General features: G+C 39.2%; 1 protein-coding gene across 13 annotated transcripts in view; it reads right to left on the bottom strand.

Moving 5' to 3' along the window:
- EHBP1 (EH domain binding protein 1) overlaps positions 1-21050 on the bottom strand; it is a 213110-nt gene that overhangs the window by 115630 nt on the left and 76430 nt on the right. For 9 of the 13 annotated variants that reach the window (XM_017818883.1, XM_017818893.1, XM_017818885.1 and 6 more), the window contains exons 6-9: positions 16776-16957; positions 15021-15160; positions 8936-9040; positions 8107-8229 (exon numbers count right to left, since the gene is read on the bottom strand). In XM_017818883.1, coding sequence (XP_017674372.1) covers positions 8107-8229; positions 8936-9040; positions 15021-15160; positions 16776-16957 — 550 coding nt within the window. The remainder of the gene's footprint in view (positions 1-8106; positions 8230-8935; positions 9041-15020; positions 15161-16775; positions 16958-21050) is intronic. The other 4 variants (XM_017818887.1, XM_017818888.1, XM_017818892.1 and 1 more) reach the window with 1 other exon arrangement.

Genomic DNA, 21050 nt, shown 5'->3' with positions numbered 1-21050 from the left:
AACTAACAAATGGAAGAGGCAGCAAAAGAAACAGCAGTGGTTTTATGTGGGTTTAGATGGATGATGTACTGAAGATGCTAATCCTGGTGAATTGGTAGAAAATATGAGTGTTCTCTACCCTGATAGTAAACATCCAGTTCACCCTGTCTCCAGCCATTAGCAAAGCCAAGGTGTGACCAACTATAACCTATAGTGTGAACAAGAGCCATTCCTAGTTGGACAGGAATATGATCCCTAGTTGCAGGTAGAAACTTCACCTATCTATGCACTGGAGCAGTCATTACTCACTAGATCAGGGCAAAGGCTCAGAGCAGGAAAGGCTTTAGCTCTTCTCAGGACAACAGAAACCTACCAGGGACTGGAAAGATTTCATTTTAGAAAGAATCTCACAGTTCTAATGGTCTTCCTCTTGATTTTTGCATTTGAATCTCAAAGACTACATTATCAGATTTTCTTCTACACTCCTTCTAAGGGTCCATTTCTGAAATGATGGATCATTTCTCTATGGTCAGAAAGTAGAAATCAAATGGGCTTGTCTGAAATAACAGAAAAAAATTAATCAAAATCTTATCTAAGCCCAGTGTGGACCCTCAGGAGATAAATCACTCATCCAAGATTGAGGTAGAGTTCAGCAGGGTGAAACAAAATAAAATTATTCTTTGCCAGACAATACTGCAGGTTTGTATTGGGTTTGCATGGCCAGGTTTTGGTAGCGAGGGGGGGCTACAGGAGGGGCTACTCTGAGAAGTTGCTGGAAGCTTTCCCCATGTCTGACAGAGCCAATGCCAGCCGGCTCCAGGACAGACCCACCGCTGGCCAAGGCTGAGCCCATCAGGATTGATAGTAATACCTCTGGGATAACATTTAAGAAGGAAAAAAAGTTATGGGGGAGATGTAATTGCAGCCAGAGAAGAGTCGAGTGAGAATATGTGAGAGGAACAACTAAGTAATCAAAATGCTTGTATAGTATGGCCAGTCTTCGTGAGCGAAGATTTGGGAAAGGTCATTAACCCTTCGAGCCTGCGCAGTGGATTTTTTAGGTGAGACACAGCGTGCGCTGAACTGAGCCCACCCTTTAATCCTGAGGTTCATCTGCCGGGGCCGAGCAAGCTTGGACAGTGGCAGTGAGGTCCCCAGGACGTAGGTTTGTTTAGAGTGACCTTCTCTTAGATGGATTGCCTTACAGGGCTAACGAGCTCCATCTGCCCGGGGGGCTGGGAATCGAACCCGGGTCGCAGTGGTGAGAGTCCTGCACCCTAACCACTAGACCACTAACAGTAAAAAACCAAACAATCAGGGTGCAATAACAGTGTTAGTTAAACCTAAAATATAGGTTCTGTTACTGTTTAAGCTGGTTAAGCCTCACCTGAGTGTCGAAAAGCAACATTTCATCTCTGAGGAGATGATCATATAGACAAATTGCTGCAGGAAAAATCAGGGGGTGTATTTGCAGTATGTCAGTGCAGGTGTTCACTCCTACCCCAGAGTAAACACAACATGCTTATCCCTTAAGAAAAGGGAATAAACTACTGGGTACTTATCCTGGGAGAAAGAGTAGTTACTGCACAGCAGGTGATGTGTACTAAGCTCACACCCCAGTTTATGTGTGGTGATTTGCTCATAAGCCCACATCCTTGTAAGAAAGCTCTTTCAGAGAAAGCCACAGTGAAATAATGTTGAAGGTCTATAACTTAATTTATAGGGGAAAATAAACCATTTTAGGCAGAATTTATTAAAAACACAAATACGATCAAATCAAGCAAGAATTCTTTGACAGTACTACAGATTAAATGTATCAGAGCAAAGCCCAAAATTTAAAATGTATTTTTTAATTTATTTTAAGCTAAAACTGAAGATTCTATATAGGCTTACTTTCACCATGCTAGTGTCCAATGCAGCTGGTCATGGCAAGCTAAAGTTTTGCACTTGCTTGCCCTGAGATGTCCTCAGTGTGGGTATCTGCAGTTGAGCTGATCCCTTTACAGCCAAAGCTTATAGGTCTATGTCCAAACTGTTTTTAAAATCAGGTGAGTCAAATCCCCCCCTTACCATATAGACACACTGCCTTGATGTTAGTCAGAATACTACACAAATGTTACCCACATATTTTGTAATCTGACGAACTAGACTAAGCAGAAGTGTTTTGGAGATCTCCTCCCAAAAGATAGTTTCATACAAAAAGCAAAAATAACCTAACGAAATGCAGAAATAAAATGACAGATGTCTTGTTCAAATAGTGTAGCTTATTGACAAAGTTTTAGCCAAGCTTTTTACTACTTGAAACTTTGCTCAAATATCAAAATATTTTATCAAGAGAGTGGATAACTACAAATGGCTGCTTCTGCAAGTCCACATGATGGATCATTGCACCTGCACCTGAATCTGTTCATAAATACACATTATCATATCTGAGTGAAACTTGCTGATAACTCACAATCAGCATTCAAATAAATATTACAAGAAGGAAAGTCAGTAATATACCCTGAAGTTAAAAACATTCAGGGAAACAACCTCTTAAAACCACAGTGTAAGCTTTTATTTTTAATTTGCTTTTAAGCGTCTCCTGGAAACAACGAGTTAAATCCTTGTTTAAATCTGATGAATTTTAAGGGGCAATGCAAATGGTTTTTGCAATTCTTTCTATTTCAACACTATGGATCAAGCGCTGTAACTCTCAGTAGGACAAAATTCTTTCCCTTTTTCATTGGCTCAACAGCAACTACAGGTTTGGCCTTACACCTTACACTGTTGCATATCAGTGCTCAGACACCTCCGGCTTGTTATTAATTAAAATTTTCCACAAAATCCTACACCCAAACTAAAATTGAAAAAGCTTCTGAAAATGTCACTCTCAAGACACTTTTACAGGAAGAATTTTGTAGAGGCTCAGCTAGAACCCACTTAACTTGGCTACTCATTCTCTCTATTCTTGCCATCCAGGATACTACTTTTCCCCTCCTTCTGCTTCCTTCAGTGTCCCCACTGGAGAACCCAAACAGGCTCTCTCCCATGGGGTCTCTGAAACTCTTTAGGACTAGCTTTTGTGTCAAATGCTGGTGATCACTTCAGGAGCCTCTCTATAACAAATTCAGTTGCTAGGACTGTGACTCAACAGCACTGCTCTTAAAACCACATCCACTGTCACCTTTTCTGTAACAAAGACTTATTTTCTCAAGGACCTAATGATGCTGGGAAGTGCATTTTGGGGGACTAAACATACAACAGCTTAGAAGGGGCTTATTTCCCTCTTCAAGCCGCTTTCGCATTTGGAAGTCAACACGGATTCCCCTGCTTCCCCCTCATCATTAATCACAGCTGAAAACACAGGACTCCAGCCTTTATTGGAACTATTTTTTTTTAATTGCAGTTCTTTACATTGATATAAATTAAAAAATAATAAAAAATAAAATAAGAAAAGGAAAGGGGAAAAAAGAAAAAGATGCTTGCAGTTTGGCACTTCAAGAGTCAAACACAAAATAATTTTGCATGATTAAGTAATAAAGCCACAGGGGTAGGAGTGACAAGAAGAGAGGTAAAATTATTACTAAAGCAGAAGCACCAGCTGCTCTTGTGCCAGATTCTGGAAACATTACTTGCCCTAACTCCACTGAGAAAGACTGCTTATGATAGTAATCACTCTGGCACTACCTATCTGCACAATCAGCCAGAGCATCTCCAAAAATCACCCTGCCCTTCAACCCACTTGCCTTTTGTAACGCAAACATATTGTGACACGTCCCTTAAAACCAAACAAAACCTCCACCAAAACATCACACATACCACTTTCCCCTTGGCAGAGGATGAAAGAACAAGCCACATGTGAAAGATACTGTTACGCCACTCGCTGCCCGACCGGCAGGAGCACAGGCACGGTGGGGATGTGAGCAGCCTGACAAACAGCACAGGGTAAAAATGTACTGCCCAGGACTTCTAGAAAGCGTCATGACTGGCATGCCCACAAACCACTGATGATTTTCTGTGTCTTTTATTACACACTCACATTGCTTTTCAGTAAGAAACAGGATAAGGGACAGAGTCTATTCTGTCTCTATTAGTTCTCCTCTCTATTAGTTCCTGTGCTGCTCTCTCTGTAGAACTATCCTAGAAAGATTCTGAGTTTGGTGCTGCATTGTGACAGTTTACATGCCGCAGGGAGCTCAGAAGTCCACACAGAAGGTAAAGAAATACACTGGTGAAATAAATGCTGTTCTAAAATGGCAAGGGGTGCCAGCAAAAAGTTAGCCTCATGTCTCGAGTGTGTTGAAGGAAACTTGTATTGGTCATATACAACTTCAAAATTTGTATTCCCCACCTACTTAAAAAAAAATATCTGGAGTGCTGAAAGTGTGTTGTTGTTTTCTACTTGCATTTTTTGTAGATGTTGACTTCCCCAAGTAAATATTTTGCACAGAAATTAACTGATTTTAGAGTTCTGTTCTACTATGACTAAAAATCCAAAAGGTAGTCTTCATATGATCATCTACTGCTTGTCTAGTATAAAGCTGCAGAGATATACTGTTCGAAGAGATTATTTTTGATTTTCCCAGATTTCTAATGTCTAGCTGGCCTACTAGATACAGAGGGAATAAACCTCGATTTGACATGTCAACCAAGAAACACACCTGAAGATTTTTTTAAGGTGAGTTTTTCATATGCACATTCACTCCATTGTGTGTATAAGACCATTTACACTAAGGACTTTTAAAATCCCAGCAGCATCTAGAGCCAGCTTGCTGATGACCCTCTGCCATGCACCACACCCACAGTGTGCACACGGATGCTGGGAGCGCTCACGCCTTTAGTTTCTCTCCACCTCACATTCCCAGGGTTAGATGATTATGGGATTAGGAAGATAGAGGGAAAGTAGCTGGTTTGTGAGCAGGCACAAGAAATATCTGTCTAGGAAACAAGTATCTACTGGCAAGTAATCCTCCTTTCCCTTTGAGTGACTGTCAATACATACATATTCATACCCCTGAGTGACTCCAAGCACACACGGTACAGGCTTGATAGGAATATCCTTGGAATATCTTTGCCAAATGGCACATCATGCCTCCTCGCATCTGATGGCAAAGTACTCAGGAAAGGAGGCTCCAGCTGGCTGCTCTGCACATCTTGGGGAAATTAAGTAACAAATTCTACAGAAGACTCTGAACTTTCGCAAAGTCTAAATTCCAGATTAAGCCTTGTCCAGATAAAAAGATAAAGAGACTAACATGTAGTGAATAGAAAAATACTTCATCCCTGCACGCATAAAAGGTTAATCTCTTGATTTAAGCAGATCACAAGACGAGTGAAACAAGTAATGTGACTCTTTAAGCCTGTAGGAGAAAGTCTGTCTTAAACTCCTGAACCTCTGTCATGCTCTCTGAGCTTCTGGGGTGGCCACTAAAAAGGTTACATTCCCTTAAGGATACAAAAGCAAACAAGCAGGCATAGTCTCAAAGAGTTTCCTAGAAAGAGATGTCAGTAATGAAAGTTCCACTGAGGTCTCAAAATAGAAGGAATGTCCTAAACCATGAGTGAATGATGGGAAACAAACAGGGCAGCCTTCTGCAGTTGGGCAACAGGATGAGAACAGTGATGATATTGTATAGTTCAAAATGTAGTCCAAACCAAAGGTAAATCTCCCCAAAATGGTAAGGTCCTGGTGCTCCCCATGTAGACACTGGTCCAATTAGCCATAGACATACACAGCAGATTCCTGCTGTTACTGAAGATTCATCTTCTCTATTTTTTCTCAGCACCCTTTTTTCCCTTCCTCAACTTTTTGTGAAGGACTGGAGAAAAGGCATATGTCAAGAAGGCCAAGAAAGGGGAGATGAACACAACCAGTGCTCATTACAGGTCTGGAGCAGAAGACCCAGTGCTTCTCAGAGGTGTCTGAGATGAACAGAAGAATCCCTGAGGAGCCACTGATCATACAGTAAAAGCTTTAAAAATGCCACACCAGATGTCCCACTCTTTGCCTGATAGCCTGGAAGCCCTCAGATCTTCCAATCTGCTTTAGTGTTCCAGGAAGACACACTATTGTCACATGAGCCTGACAGAAGGTGCATCCCTCCCAAATAAAAAAACATCTTATGACACATTGGGAAGAATCTAGTGACACCCTGTTTGTCACAATCACTGTCATGTTATTGTACGTTGACTGCTGCATGACAGCGACAGTGTGTGGGAGGAATATTTGGTACACACACACCCAACTCAGCACTGCTGCCCACAGCTGTGAAGATGAGACCCAACAGTCTGATCAGAGGCAGACCCAGAAAAATGGAAAAGTGTCGACTGACTATGACTGAGGATGACAGTATAGGCTAGATGTCACCAAAAGAACCGGAATCAACTGAAAAAATACATGCCCCTCAATCACTGAGAGTGTATCAGGAACATAAGCTGGCTTCTGTTTTGGATGTAGGCTGCTCATACTGAGCTTACCGTGAGGTATCAAGCTACTCCAGTGCTAAGAAACAACACCGGTTTATAATCCTCTGTCCCTAAAATGAGAAAGAGCTGAGTCTTTAGTCCCCTGTATTTTGTGACCACAACACCCACTGCCTTCTGCCAGAATGGGTTCTCTCTGGAAAGGAAAGAAAAGCTGGTTTTGGGAGACAGCAGTTCAGGTAGGACAGGACTCGTACTGCTTTCTCCATGGAGAAGAGAGCTCTTCTTTCTAGAGCAGAGAAAGGAGAAAGGAATATAGGTTGAGTCTCTTAGAGCAAGTTGTGTGTGGACTACTAGATGTGTGAAAATAGGTGATTTATATTCCTAGTTATTCTGCCTTCTTCCATGATCCTAAGAGAATTCACTGTCAAGGAAAAGACAGGAAACAAAGCCAAAGATTAGGACACCAGAACCTAATCCATAGATACTGGTACCTACAAAGATGAAACAACTCACTTCTGCAGCTCCAGAAACATCTGACAACTTTATAGGAGGCAGAAGGTGCCCAGGATAGTGACTTTACAGCTTCAATGGCTCAATACAGAAGACAGGGCAGTATCCCTCTTTCACAAATACAAGCTGTGAGACTACACCACAGTCAAAGTATGACAGGACTTGATCACCACCCACATTGGCCTCTGTGGAGTCTGAAGGCAGAAAACCTCTGTTGTGAGTAAACACTATGCTTGTCCAAAGAAAGTGAAAAACCACAGGTGGAAACTGCAGTTCAGAAGTGCATCCTCATTAGACCTGGCATTAGAAATCCCATGGCTGCGCCCTGGACTGCTCCCACTCACTTCTTCATTGCCATGACAGAGTGGCTTGGTATTTTCTGGAGGAAGAAAAGTCTTGGAGCTTCGAACAGGAAAGGCTGAGTACAGCTTCAAACTTGGGAATTAACTATGAATTGGCTTTTCAAGCAGCTCCAAGCCAGAAGTCACACGTCCAGCAGATGGGAGCCTGCATATCTGAGCATGGAGCTGAGGACAGCAGAGATGCTTGCTATCCTGGTGCTCCTTTCTGGCCTTATGGCCGAAATCTTATCAGATTAGAAATTTACAGGGGTTGTACATCTCACTCAAATGGAACAAGAATGGGCATGTCAGTCTGGAAAGGGGATTAACACCTAGCATGTGGCGCAAGGCGCGATGCCAGGAGGCTTAACTGAGGAAGCCATAAAAACATTAAAAAAAAAAAAAGGAAGAAGAAAAGAGAGAAAATTAAATTGTAATAATGAAGATTAGTGCTAACCAAGAATATCTGTGATGCAGTGAAGATTGTAGTGAAGGAAATTATGATATTAGCCATCACCCACGTGGAATAGAGTCGCTTGACAGTGTGTGTTTTGACAGTGTGTGTTGCTCATTCATATAACATGAGTAGACTACAAGTAACACACCTGACAGGTCCAAAAGTCTCTGGTTCAGCTGGTAGCCCCCAGTGGCAAATATAAAGGATGTGCCTCAATACAAAGCATGAGACTCAAAGGATAAATCAATTTTCCAGTGGCAACTGGATCACTGCTATTGCTACCTCAGTGCTGCATGCAACAATTCTACTTAATCAAAATAAAATTTTTCATTTGTAGTCCTACAGAAATACAAATCATGTTTCACTAAGCATTTGCAAATAGCGATGAATTAAGTAAAATAAATTCATTACCTTCTACATCGGGGTCTCCAAATGGATTTAATTCTGCTGCATCAGGATCACCAAAAGGGTTTGTGCTGGAGTTGGCCAGGTCTTGCTCCCCTTCATCCAGAAAATTAAGCTTATTGATAAGCTCTACAAACAAGTTAGAACATTGTTTTAATATAGATACAAACTGTTCATCTAATGTATTTGAAGCTCAAAAAGCTCCTTGTCAACAGTTCCTTGAAACACTGCACCAGGGTATGGCACGAACTGCACGACTAAATTAACACACTCCAGTAGGTACACCAACAAAGGGAAAAAAAAAAGTGAAATGAATGAAATTTCTATTTGCTCATCAGAATATTATGTAACAGAAATAACTACTAAGAAAGTATTTTATTTTCTTCATTAAATAAATGTTGCAGAACATCTAACAAGATAAATACAGTTATTTTGGTTCTACAAACACATGTTAACTATCGGCAGGAAATTTTAAATTTTTGGATGTAACGTGAACATAAAAGCAGAGAGGGGACATTTTGTCATGTTGGAGAGGTCAGGTATTACTGACTATAAAACTAATGTTTTAGGCTTAGGGTCTGGTTGGGGTTTTTTACTTTTTTTTTTTTTAATTTTTTTCTTTCTTGTTCATTATCAGATGACAACGGAGCTGTAGCGGAGACAGGCTCTTTCTCTATCATGTTGTTACCTGTTGGATGCACTACAAATTACTGAGAGTCATGCTGGGTGGAAGCACAGAGATAAAACTGACAGCTGAATACAGGCAGGAGTCAAAAGGTAATGGGTCACAGTAAATACAATCAGAAACAGAAAGAAAGGATGAAAGCTCATAGACCTTCAGAGGAACTGGCTGATTTAGCTGAAGGCATATTTGCTCGCTTTATGCAGTCATCTTGATCTTCATCTAAGCTGCTCAGAGCATTCAACTGGTTTACAATTTCTGTAAATAGAAGCCAGTCAAGACAAACGTAAGGCAAGGGCATTTAATGAAACAGAAGTGGAACGAACACTGTTACTAGAGAGAGAGAGCGAAGGAGAGAGGGCAAAAGAGAAGACACTTAGAGTTAATTAAAAGAAGAGATTTAGAACGAGTCCTTACAATTATATAACTACAGCAAAGTACCTGTGTAGGTGCTTCAGTGATAATTTAACGTGAAACCCAGTTAACAGACATAAACAAAACCTAGATTTTTGGTGTCAGCAACAGTAATTAGTTTTATGCACAGCAGTTCAAAACTTAGATCCATGTACTAGATACAATTTAAAGACTTTTCCTGCTTGTGAAGAAAACCTGTATATTAAAACATTGTCAATCAACACAAAACAGGCCCAGAAAATTTACAACCCTCCCAAACTCTTAAGGCTACAGAAAACTAATATATACAACATACATTTTAAATATTTTATTTATTTATACACATACACTGATTATTTAACATTTACAATTAGTCACCATTAAATTCTGATCTATGACAAGCTGAATTTATCTAAGTAGTTCTAAAATATATGATCAGTATTGTGCCATGAGAATGTAAATTGAATGTATGGATGTTGGTTGAATTTTCACTGCCATGCTATGTAAGTAACACCTTACTGTTTGGCAAAATCCTATTTCACCTTCTATCCATAGTAGAGAGGACTGAATTGCCACGAACTAGTAATTTTTAAAACATATTAAAGTTTAATTATAACCAAGCTGTTGATGCCTCCACAATTCTGGAAGGAAAGAAAAAAAAAAAAAACCAACTAGGTCTTAGTGGCTTACGGCCCAAGGGGAAAAATTCCTCTCTGCTAGCCCCTAATGCAGTCCCATCCTCAGCATCTGACAAATGCAGCTTCTGTAGTAATGGGGACTGAGCCTGAGGCATGTCTGAGAGACATCAAGCACAGGTTTCTGTGGAGAGGGGACACCAGTACTCATCCTTCCAACAGACAAACAGGCTGGAGAAACCCGTGCAGAAGAGATGATCCTGCTTGTTGAACATCACTGCCCCACTAAGAGTCTTTTCCATCTCCTGTTTTTTCCCAATGAAATAAAGGGATGATGTCTTTGGGTGTCACCAGTGAAGTCAAAGCTATGTAGACACCTTTACTGCACACTTCTCATGCCAGTCATTCTTGTATTTCCTTTACATTTCAATTTCTTGTGTACACAAAAAGCTACTTCTTAGTACCAATTTTAGTTCGCTGCTGTTTTAAACTTTTTCTCATCTGGCTTTTGTTTGAGAAAGCAAAAGTTCATCTTTATTTGCTGAACTAGTTTCAGGGAGCAAAATATCAAACTGAGGTAAAAATTGAGTAGTATCACAACTGTCCCAACTCATGTTGGTGCCCACAGCCACCCAGAACTTCCTGGCTGAGGGGGCTTTTTCATGCTTTTTCATAGTTGACGCTGACACCATTCCTAATTTCATGCCTTCACGGACAGCACAAAGAACCTGAAGCCCAAAGCAGTCCAGAACCTGAAAATATTTCCGTCATATGGTCAAAAATTTCCTTGCCAAATTCAAACTGCTTTACAAAGATATGCCAATATGCAAATTACCAAGAAAAATTATCTACTCTGCCAATACCTATTGGACGTCCTATATGCTGACAGTGACAAACCATCAGCATAATTCCTCTGTAACACACCTTCTAACTGTTCCTGACCTTAAAGCACAAATCTACTTACATGTGATTACACTTCTGTCCGTCTACATGGAGTTAATTCAACCATCCTCAATGCCTTATTTTTAGCTCCGACAAACAAGACTCTGATCCTAAAAAATAACACCAAAACTGCCCCAAAACTTAGCTTTCTCAGTATAAAATCATATATACACCTTAGAGATCTGAACAATACAATACTACCTTCTGGGAATTTTTAAGATTCAAGATACACAATGGAAAATACTTTCCTGTACTCAAATAAAACAGAGTTGACCTCATAAAACAGTAGTACTAACGAATTACTAGTTTAAAACAGGCTGAGATGCTGACATGATTTACAATCTATTATGACAGCATGTGAAAAAAAACCCCAAAACAATTACAATTCAGTTTTTATTGTCAGAAAATAACAAATTAAGTTCAGAGCTTTAAAAAGAGGGAGTTCTTTGATGTGGTCTGAATCACCTGGTCCTATCTGCCAACCTAAACACCCATATGCACTACAATGTTTCTCATTACAATATTAAATGGTTTATGTAATATTTTGGAGTATGGAAATGGTAGGTTGGAGATTTATATCCTATATTATCTTTTATAAATCTCATTATCTACAAACATACATTAGCTTGTTCTACAAGTATGTCACATAAATCACTGGTTTGGATTTTGGTTTTTTTTTCATTCTTCTCTTCTCTTCTCTCTTTCTTTTTTTTTTTTTAAAGCAGCTTGGTGATCCTGACAAAAAAGAGTAAATGTATCAGAAGTTTACTTCAGAGGGATGGTTTTGCAAATTGCAAGAAAGGGTTACACATATTGCTGTCCAGAAGCCTGCTCTTGAAACATGCTGGGATTCAGACTCCTGTAATAGGTAGCACATGGGCATGTTGCTGATTCCATGTGGTGCCTCAGGACAGTCACTGTGCTCCTGGGCAGATGGAGCAGCAGGCAACTATTAACTTCAGCATGAGGCTCTAAGTAGCAATTAAAACATTAAGAGAAACAACATATTTATTACTACCCTGTTTGTGAGTTATGAGGCACATTTCTTCAGGTATGTTGGGATGCCTTGTCTTCAACTGAAGACTAAGGACAGATAATTCTGGGAGGTTTAAATCCATCTATATTAACAGTGTAGAAACAAAATATTTGAAACTAAATTCATGGTGACAAACACAATTTTCAGCTTCACAGAAAGCAGAACAGTCAGGTGGATATACTGCTTTTACACATGAAAAATTTAAACACGAACGACTGGGAAGGAAGAGGAGAAAAGCCTGAGATGGAGGGGGATTTCTTTAAATTAACATAGTACTTAAAAAACATCTTTCAGTCTGATCTTAAGGTCAGTTGAAGTGGCAACAGCTCCCATGTTGACCACACCAAATTCCACAGTGCTTTTAAGGTCAGTCAGAATTGCAGCACCTATTTCACAGCTGAAGAAAACAGGAGCACAGATACCTATTCAAAGTTGAGCAACACATCAAGGAAGAGAAGCAGCATTTCCTAACTCGCCTGCACCATCTAGAGCCCCATACAGCAGATTTCCCTTGTTCTCCTAGCAGTGGATATAAATGTTCACCTGTAAGACTGTAACTTTGGGCCCAATAAAAAAAAAAAAACCACAAACAAAAACAACAAAACTTTTGTACACTGCTAGAAGGAACAGTGTGTGTGATAAAAGATTTGCAGCACCTCTTGCAGCTGTGCCCTGACAACGACAACTTTTAAGTCATCAAGTCATCCATCGCTTCTGTGAGAAAACCTTGAGCCTAAGGTAGGAGAACAATCCCTTCTGCTTTGCTACTTAACTTTTCCAAAGCTCAGTTGCCAACGTTAACCATGTAATGCTCCCATGGTTCCTGTGAAGTGGTATAGCCATTTTACAGTTGGGAAAACAGGCGCACCGAGGTGAGGGATTTGCCGCAGGGAACTCTGAGTCAGTGAAGCATTCCGGCTCCTTGTTGCCAACACCCAACACAGCAGCAGAGGAGAAAACGTCGGTAGCAGCAAGCTTTCAAAAGGGTTATGTAACTTCCTCAATTAACTTTATGGCATTGTGTGAACACTATTTTTGAAAGAAATTTTAGAAAGAGTACTTCGCTACATCGGCTTTGTTACATTTCCTTCTAAATTTTTCTTAAAAATTTCTACATTTTCTTCTATATTTCCTCCTGTTTTTCTACAATGATTCCTACCTCTTTCTCTCTTGGTTCCTCAGCTTTTCTCCCTGTGCATTATTAGTTTTCCCCATTCATTACATTTATTACAGAAGTCATTCCAACTGCCTATGAAATCAATCTCAAACACATGTTGAAATAGATACTTTACAGTTTATTTATTAACGTTTACTTACTGCCCTATGTTTTATGTTCTCCCATTTGCTTGGGAAACTACGTGCACTCATTCCCCTTCAACATCCTTCTCCTTGTCTAAGGTGGGAAAACGCAACTCAGCTACTGTAGCCAACATAAGAAGAAAAATCCAAGGCTGACATTTCCCTCCTCAGGTTTCCTTAATGATTCATCTACAAAAAAAACAACCCAACCCTCCCATCTTGAATCATTGGAAAACAGTATCAGAACAGGCTGAGCAATGTGCAGAAAAAGTGTATTTCAGAAGTATTTCAAGTAGGTATTGTACTGTTTGCTTAGAACAGATAATTTTGGCCTTTGCAACAACAGATGGAAAAGCTGAAATGACTCCAAAACAACTTGAGTGAGGACATTGTGTTGCACATCAGACAGCTCCTCCTTCCCCATCTATCTCCAGGGATGTTCACTCCATAGCCAAAGGATAGTGGACTAGTCTAAACTTATTGCTTGTTCAGGAGTCATTTGTTGGCAAAATCAATAAAACTGAGAAACAAGATCTGATGCTTTTCAGCTGCTGTTCTTCTGCATGTGGGTCTTCTGTAGCAGTCCTCAGTGCAGTATCCAGGCAGATCTCAATAAAACTCTTGTGCACAGTAGTTTCTATAGACTTTACATTGCCTCTCCTTTATTTGCCCTTCTCTGATTATCCCATGGGGCCTGATCAACATGTCAGGTTTTGTTTGGTGTTCTGATCTGAAATATTCTGGTTACACTGGGAAAGGAGTCAACTCTGCAGAATAATTTCAGTGCGACCAGACTGGTATATCACTGCTCCCTGACCAAGAATACATTATCTTGGTCTCTCAAATATTTCATTCTGGACTTTCCAATCTGTTCTGTGCCGGACACATAGAGCATAAGTAAAGATTTGGTCAGGGTACAAATGTTTAATTGAATATGTAAAGCATAGAGAAAACATATTTGCATCCTTTCACAACACTAAATGTAACTAAGTGATAACTGCTTCAGGCTGAACCTTTTGATTGCAACGAAAGCTCAGAAAGAAGTGATGAAAGCAATGTTTCATAATGCCAAACCAATGTTCCTCTGAATTTTCAAGAACAGATTTGACAATTCACTTCTCTGCTCGGGATACTCTTCCCCACCTTAGAGAAGGATCCCTTTATTTCTGATATTTTTAAAAAGCACTGGAAGTTATGAAGTCTGGCACCAGAAGTTAATTTTCTTTTCCTGATCTTTACACTAAGAGCTCCTACAGAACTCACCTGGAGCAGTACTACATACTGATCTCTACCAACAATTTAACACCATCTCATCCTGATCTGACTTGCATCGATTAGTTCAGCTATCCTGGACACACTAAGCATTTGCATCAGCAATTCAAATGTGGTTACACTATCTCACTTCAAACAACCTTATTTTCAAATTCCATTCAAGTCCTTTAACAGACTCTCAATTTCATTTCCATGAGACACCCCCCCCAAAAGGCAGAAGTCTGCTGCCTGGAATTGCCATGTTATTGAGCAGAACCTCAGCATCTGTCCATGGCACAACTCATTTCGCAGTTATTCTCATAAACTGTCTTCATTATTTCACTCGTGCCTATCCCTCTTGTCTTCTCACTCACTGACCCTTTTCCTCTGCTTTTTCTATTCCTCTGTTCACACTGGTTCTTTGCTTCCCTAAAATACTACCTACTTAGTGCATTCTCTCCCAAAACCAGCACACACATACAGAAATCAATGCTCTTAAGTTCACAAATATTAAACTTTGTTGAGTTATGGATGGGTTCCTCTTCAATCAAGCTACCCTAAATTTTGTTTTGTTTGGTAGGGTTTTTTTTAAAGTTAAACACAAATAAGGATAAAACTCATGGAAAACAGCTTACAATTAGCAAAGGAAACTATAATTTACCATGCCTGTGGCAAAACCAACCTGTAATTTTTGCAGCCTTTTCCTCTTGATTCACTCTGTTTTCTTCATCTTCTTCATTGTCTTCCTCAAAATCATCTAGATTACCAATATCAGCTTGTTTCATACTCATCAAACTAGCCAGGCTTTGCATGTCTTCATCCCTAAATAACAAATTTCATACCAGGCATTAAAATGCAGCCTGTTAATACCACATCTGATACTACCACATTATTAAAAATTCTTTAAATATTTTGATGTTTTCTTCAGGGAGGTCTATGATCTCAGATCTGATTTTGAATATAGTGAAATAACAAAATGAACACACTCATGTACATTAATTTCTGAAGGGAAAGTTTTCTATTAACACATTTCTAAAGGCTAAAAATAATACTGCCTTGCATTAAGAGTCAATTCAATGTCTGCTTCCTAAAATTTTAAACGAGCCCAGATAGGCTGATAAATGCTTCTCTGGTCTGCTTTGGTTAAAGTGAAAATGCTTGCCCAGACCCACTGTCCATATGTTGCATGTAATACCTATCACTACATTCATTTATAACTCTTGATGCTGTTATAGAAATTAAAATTCCTTTTCTAAATATCTGAAATCATCAACAAGACAGAAAAACATTAGTAGGACAGTGTCTATTTACACATACTGGAAACCAATGCTTTCACAAATAACAGCTTTTTCAGGTCCCTGGTTCAGGGCAGTATGAAAGCACTGTTGGTAACTTACAATCTACCTGACTTACAGTCTTCAGCATGAGATGTACCAATTTCAATGGGAAAAGCTGCATGTGAGCTTAAATGGATCAGCTTTTACACATTATGGCCTCAAAACCCACTAAGAGCCTAGTATAGCTATTCACTGTATAGTTCACGGATGCTGGTTGTTCAAAAAAAGAGGCTATCAGATACTGATTTGTTCCATTCTCATTTTCAGCTGCATTTTAACCATGTTAAATCACAAGCTAAATACTTCAAAGCATCATCCTTATATGATATGTCAAGATGTGCTTCACAACAGGTTAATCAGTGAAGGGAAACAGTAATAGTAATTAATAGTAATTAATGCATCTCTGGTTTTCAAAGCATGCAGACAAAAAGCCTTTTAGTGTCCAAATCTAAGTTTTAACAAGGCAGCCTGGAAAGCTGCTCATGCAACATTTTTGAGGTATGGTATTGCAGTAGGTAATGTCTACAAAATGCATTCAGAACACTGAAAGCTGGAAGTAAACTGTTACTCTTTTGGGGGGAAAAAGAAATTTGAAAAGAGGTAGAAGAACTACTAGAGCAGTAGTTTCCCCATCTACCTCTTTTTGTGCTGCCATTCTCACACTGCCATATTCTAGAGACTAAAAGGAAAAAGGATGGGTGACAATCCGTTCTCCATGCACATGAAGTTGTCAACATTTGACATCTGGAATCTAACAGAAACTGCAGGAGAGGTTACAGGATCTGCAAAATCAATCTGTAACCTCTGCCCTTCAAAAGCCATTGAAATAAGGGACAGAACCGAGTGAGCAATTCAAGGGAGTGGTAATCAGTGCACAAGTGATTTGTCTCTGAAGAACACAAGACTGAAATCAGAGTAAGAAACGACTTTTACCCAGTCAAGGAACTAAGTACGGCAGGAATGATAAGTATGCTGAAGGATTCTCTCAAATTCTGCCATTCTATACAGAAAGACCTCTTTATCCAAAGAATTCTTTGAAAAGTAACACAAAGCAGGTTATCTGGCTTACGAAAACACCCAACCAACAAACAACAACTTACGTGGCTTTTCCTTCCCTCAGGAAAATACAAGATAACGAGAACTGGAGTGTGGCAGACACCACTTTCTTAGACAAAGGCTTGAATTTTAACCTGACATCTGTCTGTGTAGGCATGGGGCTGGCATATTGCTTCATGTTGATGCTGCTGGTGGCAAGTGCTTTTCTACGTCCAGAAGGAGATTCCTGAAAGCAAAAGAAAAACAAAACTAATGTAAAAGGTCTGTTACACTAAAACCTGCACATGCACAAAACAAAAAATACACTTATTAAACCTGTCATTCTTTTTTTCAGGTACACAGGCAGTAGACATTGCTATGGCCCTGTCTAGAGACAGAAAACCATTTCTTAAAATAGGTCAGCCACTGATGGTGGTGCATCTTTCTTAGTGCAATTGAAAAAAAAAAAAAGGGTTGTTCATTATGGGTAGTGGTCTTCCATATGCGATCCTATGTCTTTAATGACTTGAGGCTGAAGTAGCATCCAGAGCACACATCCTTTTAAACTAGTGGAAATATATTTCGTTTTCTTCTCACAGCAAACTGGAGTAGTTTTGTCCAAACTAGGATAGTTCTGGATTACGACTTCCAGCCTATGGAAGTCATGGGTTTCAACCACACATATATTCATTTATGCAATGGTATGAGCTCATCTAGATTGTGTTCAATGCTTAAATGTAACCCCTGAATATTTTTCAAAGCAGTGGTACTTCTCATTAGTGTTGTGCAGGCACTCTAAAGAGTGACAGGTTTCTGAAATTAAATTTGACAGATCTTCCAAAAATACTGCTAAAAATTTTGCAAGGAAAAAATAAAGGGCAAGAAAAGAGGAAAATAATAGCCGAAGTTTTGTTTGAAAAGCCTGAGTTGTATTTCAGTATAAAAGTGTTGCCCACGGTTTAACAATTCAAACAAATTAATCTAAAATGCATCTAAGAATCTACTCTCCTGTTCCATCTAATAACGGCAGCAAAAGAACGATTATATGCAATAAAAGCTCCACTAACAAAAAATAAAACAAAAAAGCCCTGCTGTTAACTCTTTTGAAAAACGTTCTCACAATAAGACTACATTTTACTGCAGTTGGCAATTTGTGTTGAATAAAGAATACTAATTCAATCAAAACATTCAAGCATCCTTTTTGAAAGTACTTGACATTTCCGCCCAGTAGAATAAGTCAGAATGTAATATGTCATCCCCAAAGAATACCTTGTTTAAAAAACTAGCCTTATCTGACAGATTATGCACAGCAATATTATACAGAACTATTAGTGCATGTAGATACCTTATGAATGAATTTCAAAAATGCATCAAACACTTGAGAAGGATTTAGGTCCTCTCAGAAGAAATACTTAAGAATATGCAAATACTCTCAGCTGAATCAAGTTGAACAGATGCGTCTCTCACAAACAATACAAGTGCTCCTTCCCCGGCTGCAGCTGCCAATCAAAGAGCAAGATTAGGGTCCAAGGTTCTGACAATGTGTAAAATGGAAAGTACGATCAGGGAGTTCCAATGATTACACAGGTCTAGGCAACAATAATCTGTTATTGTATCATACCTTTAGAATAACCAACGTCACAGCTCGTTATACCCAACGCAAGGTTTATTGCAGCACCCGTCCAGAGAGCAATGTGAGGGACACGGAGTTTCTTTTGGGCATGTTCTCTGGGTCAAGGTATATAAACAGTGTGTATCTTAACAGCAACTTGTTTCATAAAGTTAAATTTTCAATATTCATACTGTTGTGTAAAAATGGTGGTCAAGATGAATACAGTGTTTGCCTAAACCTCCCCTAGTTTTATTTTTTTCAAATGTATCCTTAAAGAAAGCTGGTATATACGATGTGGTGTGCAAGTACTTATGCAACCGGCATGGTAAAAACTACTTATCCACACTGGTGCACATGTTCTTCTGCCAAATAGAACAGGAGCAACCAGAAACTAAGAAGTAACTTGGAGCCCAAGGGGGTAATGGGTACAAGTTGCACCAGGAGGTTTCATCTTTATGTAAGACCAACATTTTTCACAGCAAGAACAATCAATCACTGAAACAATCATCTCAGGGACATGGCAGAGTCCCCATTGCAGAAGGTTTCCAAGATTTAACTAGACAGGGTGCTAGATAATCTCATGTAGTCTCCGTGTCCCATAAAAGGTTAGACCAGATGATCTCTCTGGTTCTCTTCCAAGCTGAGCTGTTCTACAGTTGCATGATTCTAACTTGAATGTACCTGTACCTGCAGCCAGGCCAAAGGAAAACATTCCACTGCTGGGCTATAATGATTAGGAAACATTTGTCACACTTTGGACTCGAGTCTCCTTTGAATCCACTGGGATGAGCTTATGCATAAAAACCATTTATACCCTAGCTGGTTTTAAAACCTGTATTACAGTATCACATTTCTTCTTTTTGAAATTATAGTTAGTAACATTAACTCAATTGCATGGAAAGACTCTTCATTTGTTCCTTATTCCAAAATTATATAATTAGGTTTTCCTTAAAAAGTTACTTTTTTTTTCTTTTCAAAGGGGAGTCCTCACTCCCTTTCATCAACTAAAATACCCCCAAAAATATCAAGTATAAGTACACCTAAGAAGATCTTAGACAATAAATTTTATAAGATCTTGGGTAGTTGATGTTGTTAGTAAGATGTTGATCTTACTAAGATCAACAGATCTTAGACAGAACAAAACATAAACATGGCTACTTGCTTCCAGCCTTCCAGACGAATCACTGCTCAGCCACATCATGTCTGTATTCTGAAGTACCCTTCTCGCTTTGACTATAAAAATCACTTTTCGGCAGCTGGGAACACCCCAATTCAACAAAGGTCTAGATTTACTTCCTTGTGTAACTATCAATGCCTTTTCTGTGCTGGCTCACCTGTTACACGCACCCTACCTTACAACAGCGACACACAGACCTCCCACAAGGTCCCGTGGGGGGAGCATTGTAGGGGACACAAATACACTTCGGTGAGTCCGAATAAACAGGCGTATTTGGGGGCAGAGCTACTTTCACTTGTTACAAACACATCATCATTTTGTCTGATAACTCAGATGTCACCATGTCTTTATGAAAGTGATCTTATTAAAAAAGTCAAAGCAAACAAGACAAGACAATCCAAATTCCAGTTCAATGGTGATTCTGAAGTGAAGAAAAAGAACACGGCATTAAGCTTGCAAGCATCCAAAAGCTGGACACAGATATATTTTGCGATAACATCAAATTACATTTTCACTCAGTATCTACTTATTGTATTAATGATCATCTTATCCTTTGCACCTTTGGATTATCTGGGTCAGAGAATGCATAAGAGACAAGAATCAGGAAGAGGTAAAGTTCTCCCATGGAAGATGATCTTCAGCAATTCATTATGAAACCTTCTGGAGTTATCTGGTGTAGAGGAAAAGGGACACAAGAGTGAAGGTAGCGGTGTGCCAGCGCAAAGGGAAGAAGTCAGCCATGTGCTAGAAGATTTTCCTACCACTACATATCCTGACATGCTGTAAAGAATAAGATACACTTGGCAATCGAGTTCAGTCTTCCTAAGAAATGAATCTATTACATATTTTTGTGGGACACTGACAGCGGTTGGCTTTTCAGGTTCCAATTGCCTATAAAAATCCAAATTTGTAAGTTAATCATATGAAAAAACCCAACCAAACCTCCAAAATCCAAACAAAAATAGACAGTCCCTGACCTTTCAAGTTTTATTTTGCTTCACGTGCAAGTTTAAGTACATACTCCTACTCTCCCAGAAACTGAAGTTAGAAGTGTTGCAATGTTTTCTCCTTTTAAGTTTTACAGGTTTGGCCCTACGTGGTTTTAGCTACATAAGTAGAGGAGGGAAAACTTCTTTTTGCCACTGAAAAGAATATTCTCAAGGTGCTTAGGTCCATGACTGATTTCACAATGGATTGTGCTTTCTACTCTGACACACAACCAACTTCTAAAAAATTGTCTTTAAATGTCAGAACATGCTAATAGCCACTTCTTACAAAGATTGTAACATTTTCCTCAAAAAAACCTACATGCTTTGTATAATACAATGAATTACCCCAAAACCAAAGAGAAATGTTCTTGCAGAAGAATAAATAATTCTTAAATTAGCAGAGACAATATAATCCAAGAGAAACACCTATTACAGGAGTAGACAGAAACGGCTCAGCCGTAGGTTGGAATGAGTTATTCCAAAGAGAAGCACAGTTTGGTAAGATACTGAATAAATAACAGCCATTTAATAGTAAAAGTCTGATCTGGTATTACTTGTGTCT

This window comes from Lepidothrix coronata, unplaced genomic scaffold, assembly GCF_001604755.1.
Source record: "Lepidothrix coronata isolate B3197 unplaced genomic scaffold, Lepidothrix_coronata-1.0 Scaffold71, whole genome shotgun sequence".
NCBI classification, from domain to species: domain Eukaryota; kingdom Metazoa; phylum Chordata; class Aves; order Passeriformes; family Pipridae; genus Lepidothrix; species Lepidothrix coronata.
This window is presented reverse-complemented; position numbering and strand designations above follow the sequence as displayed.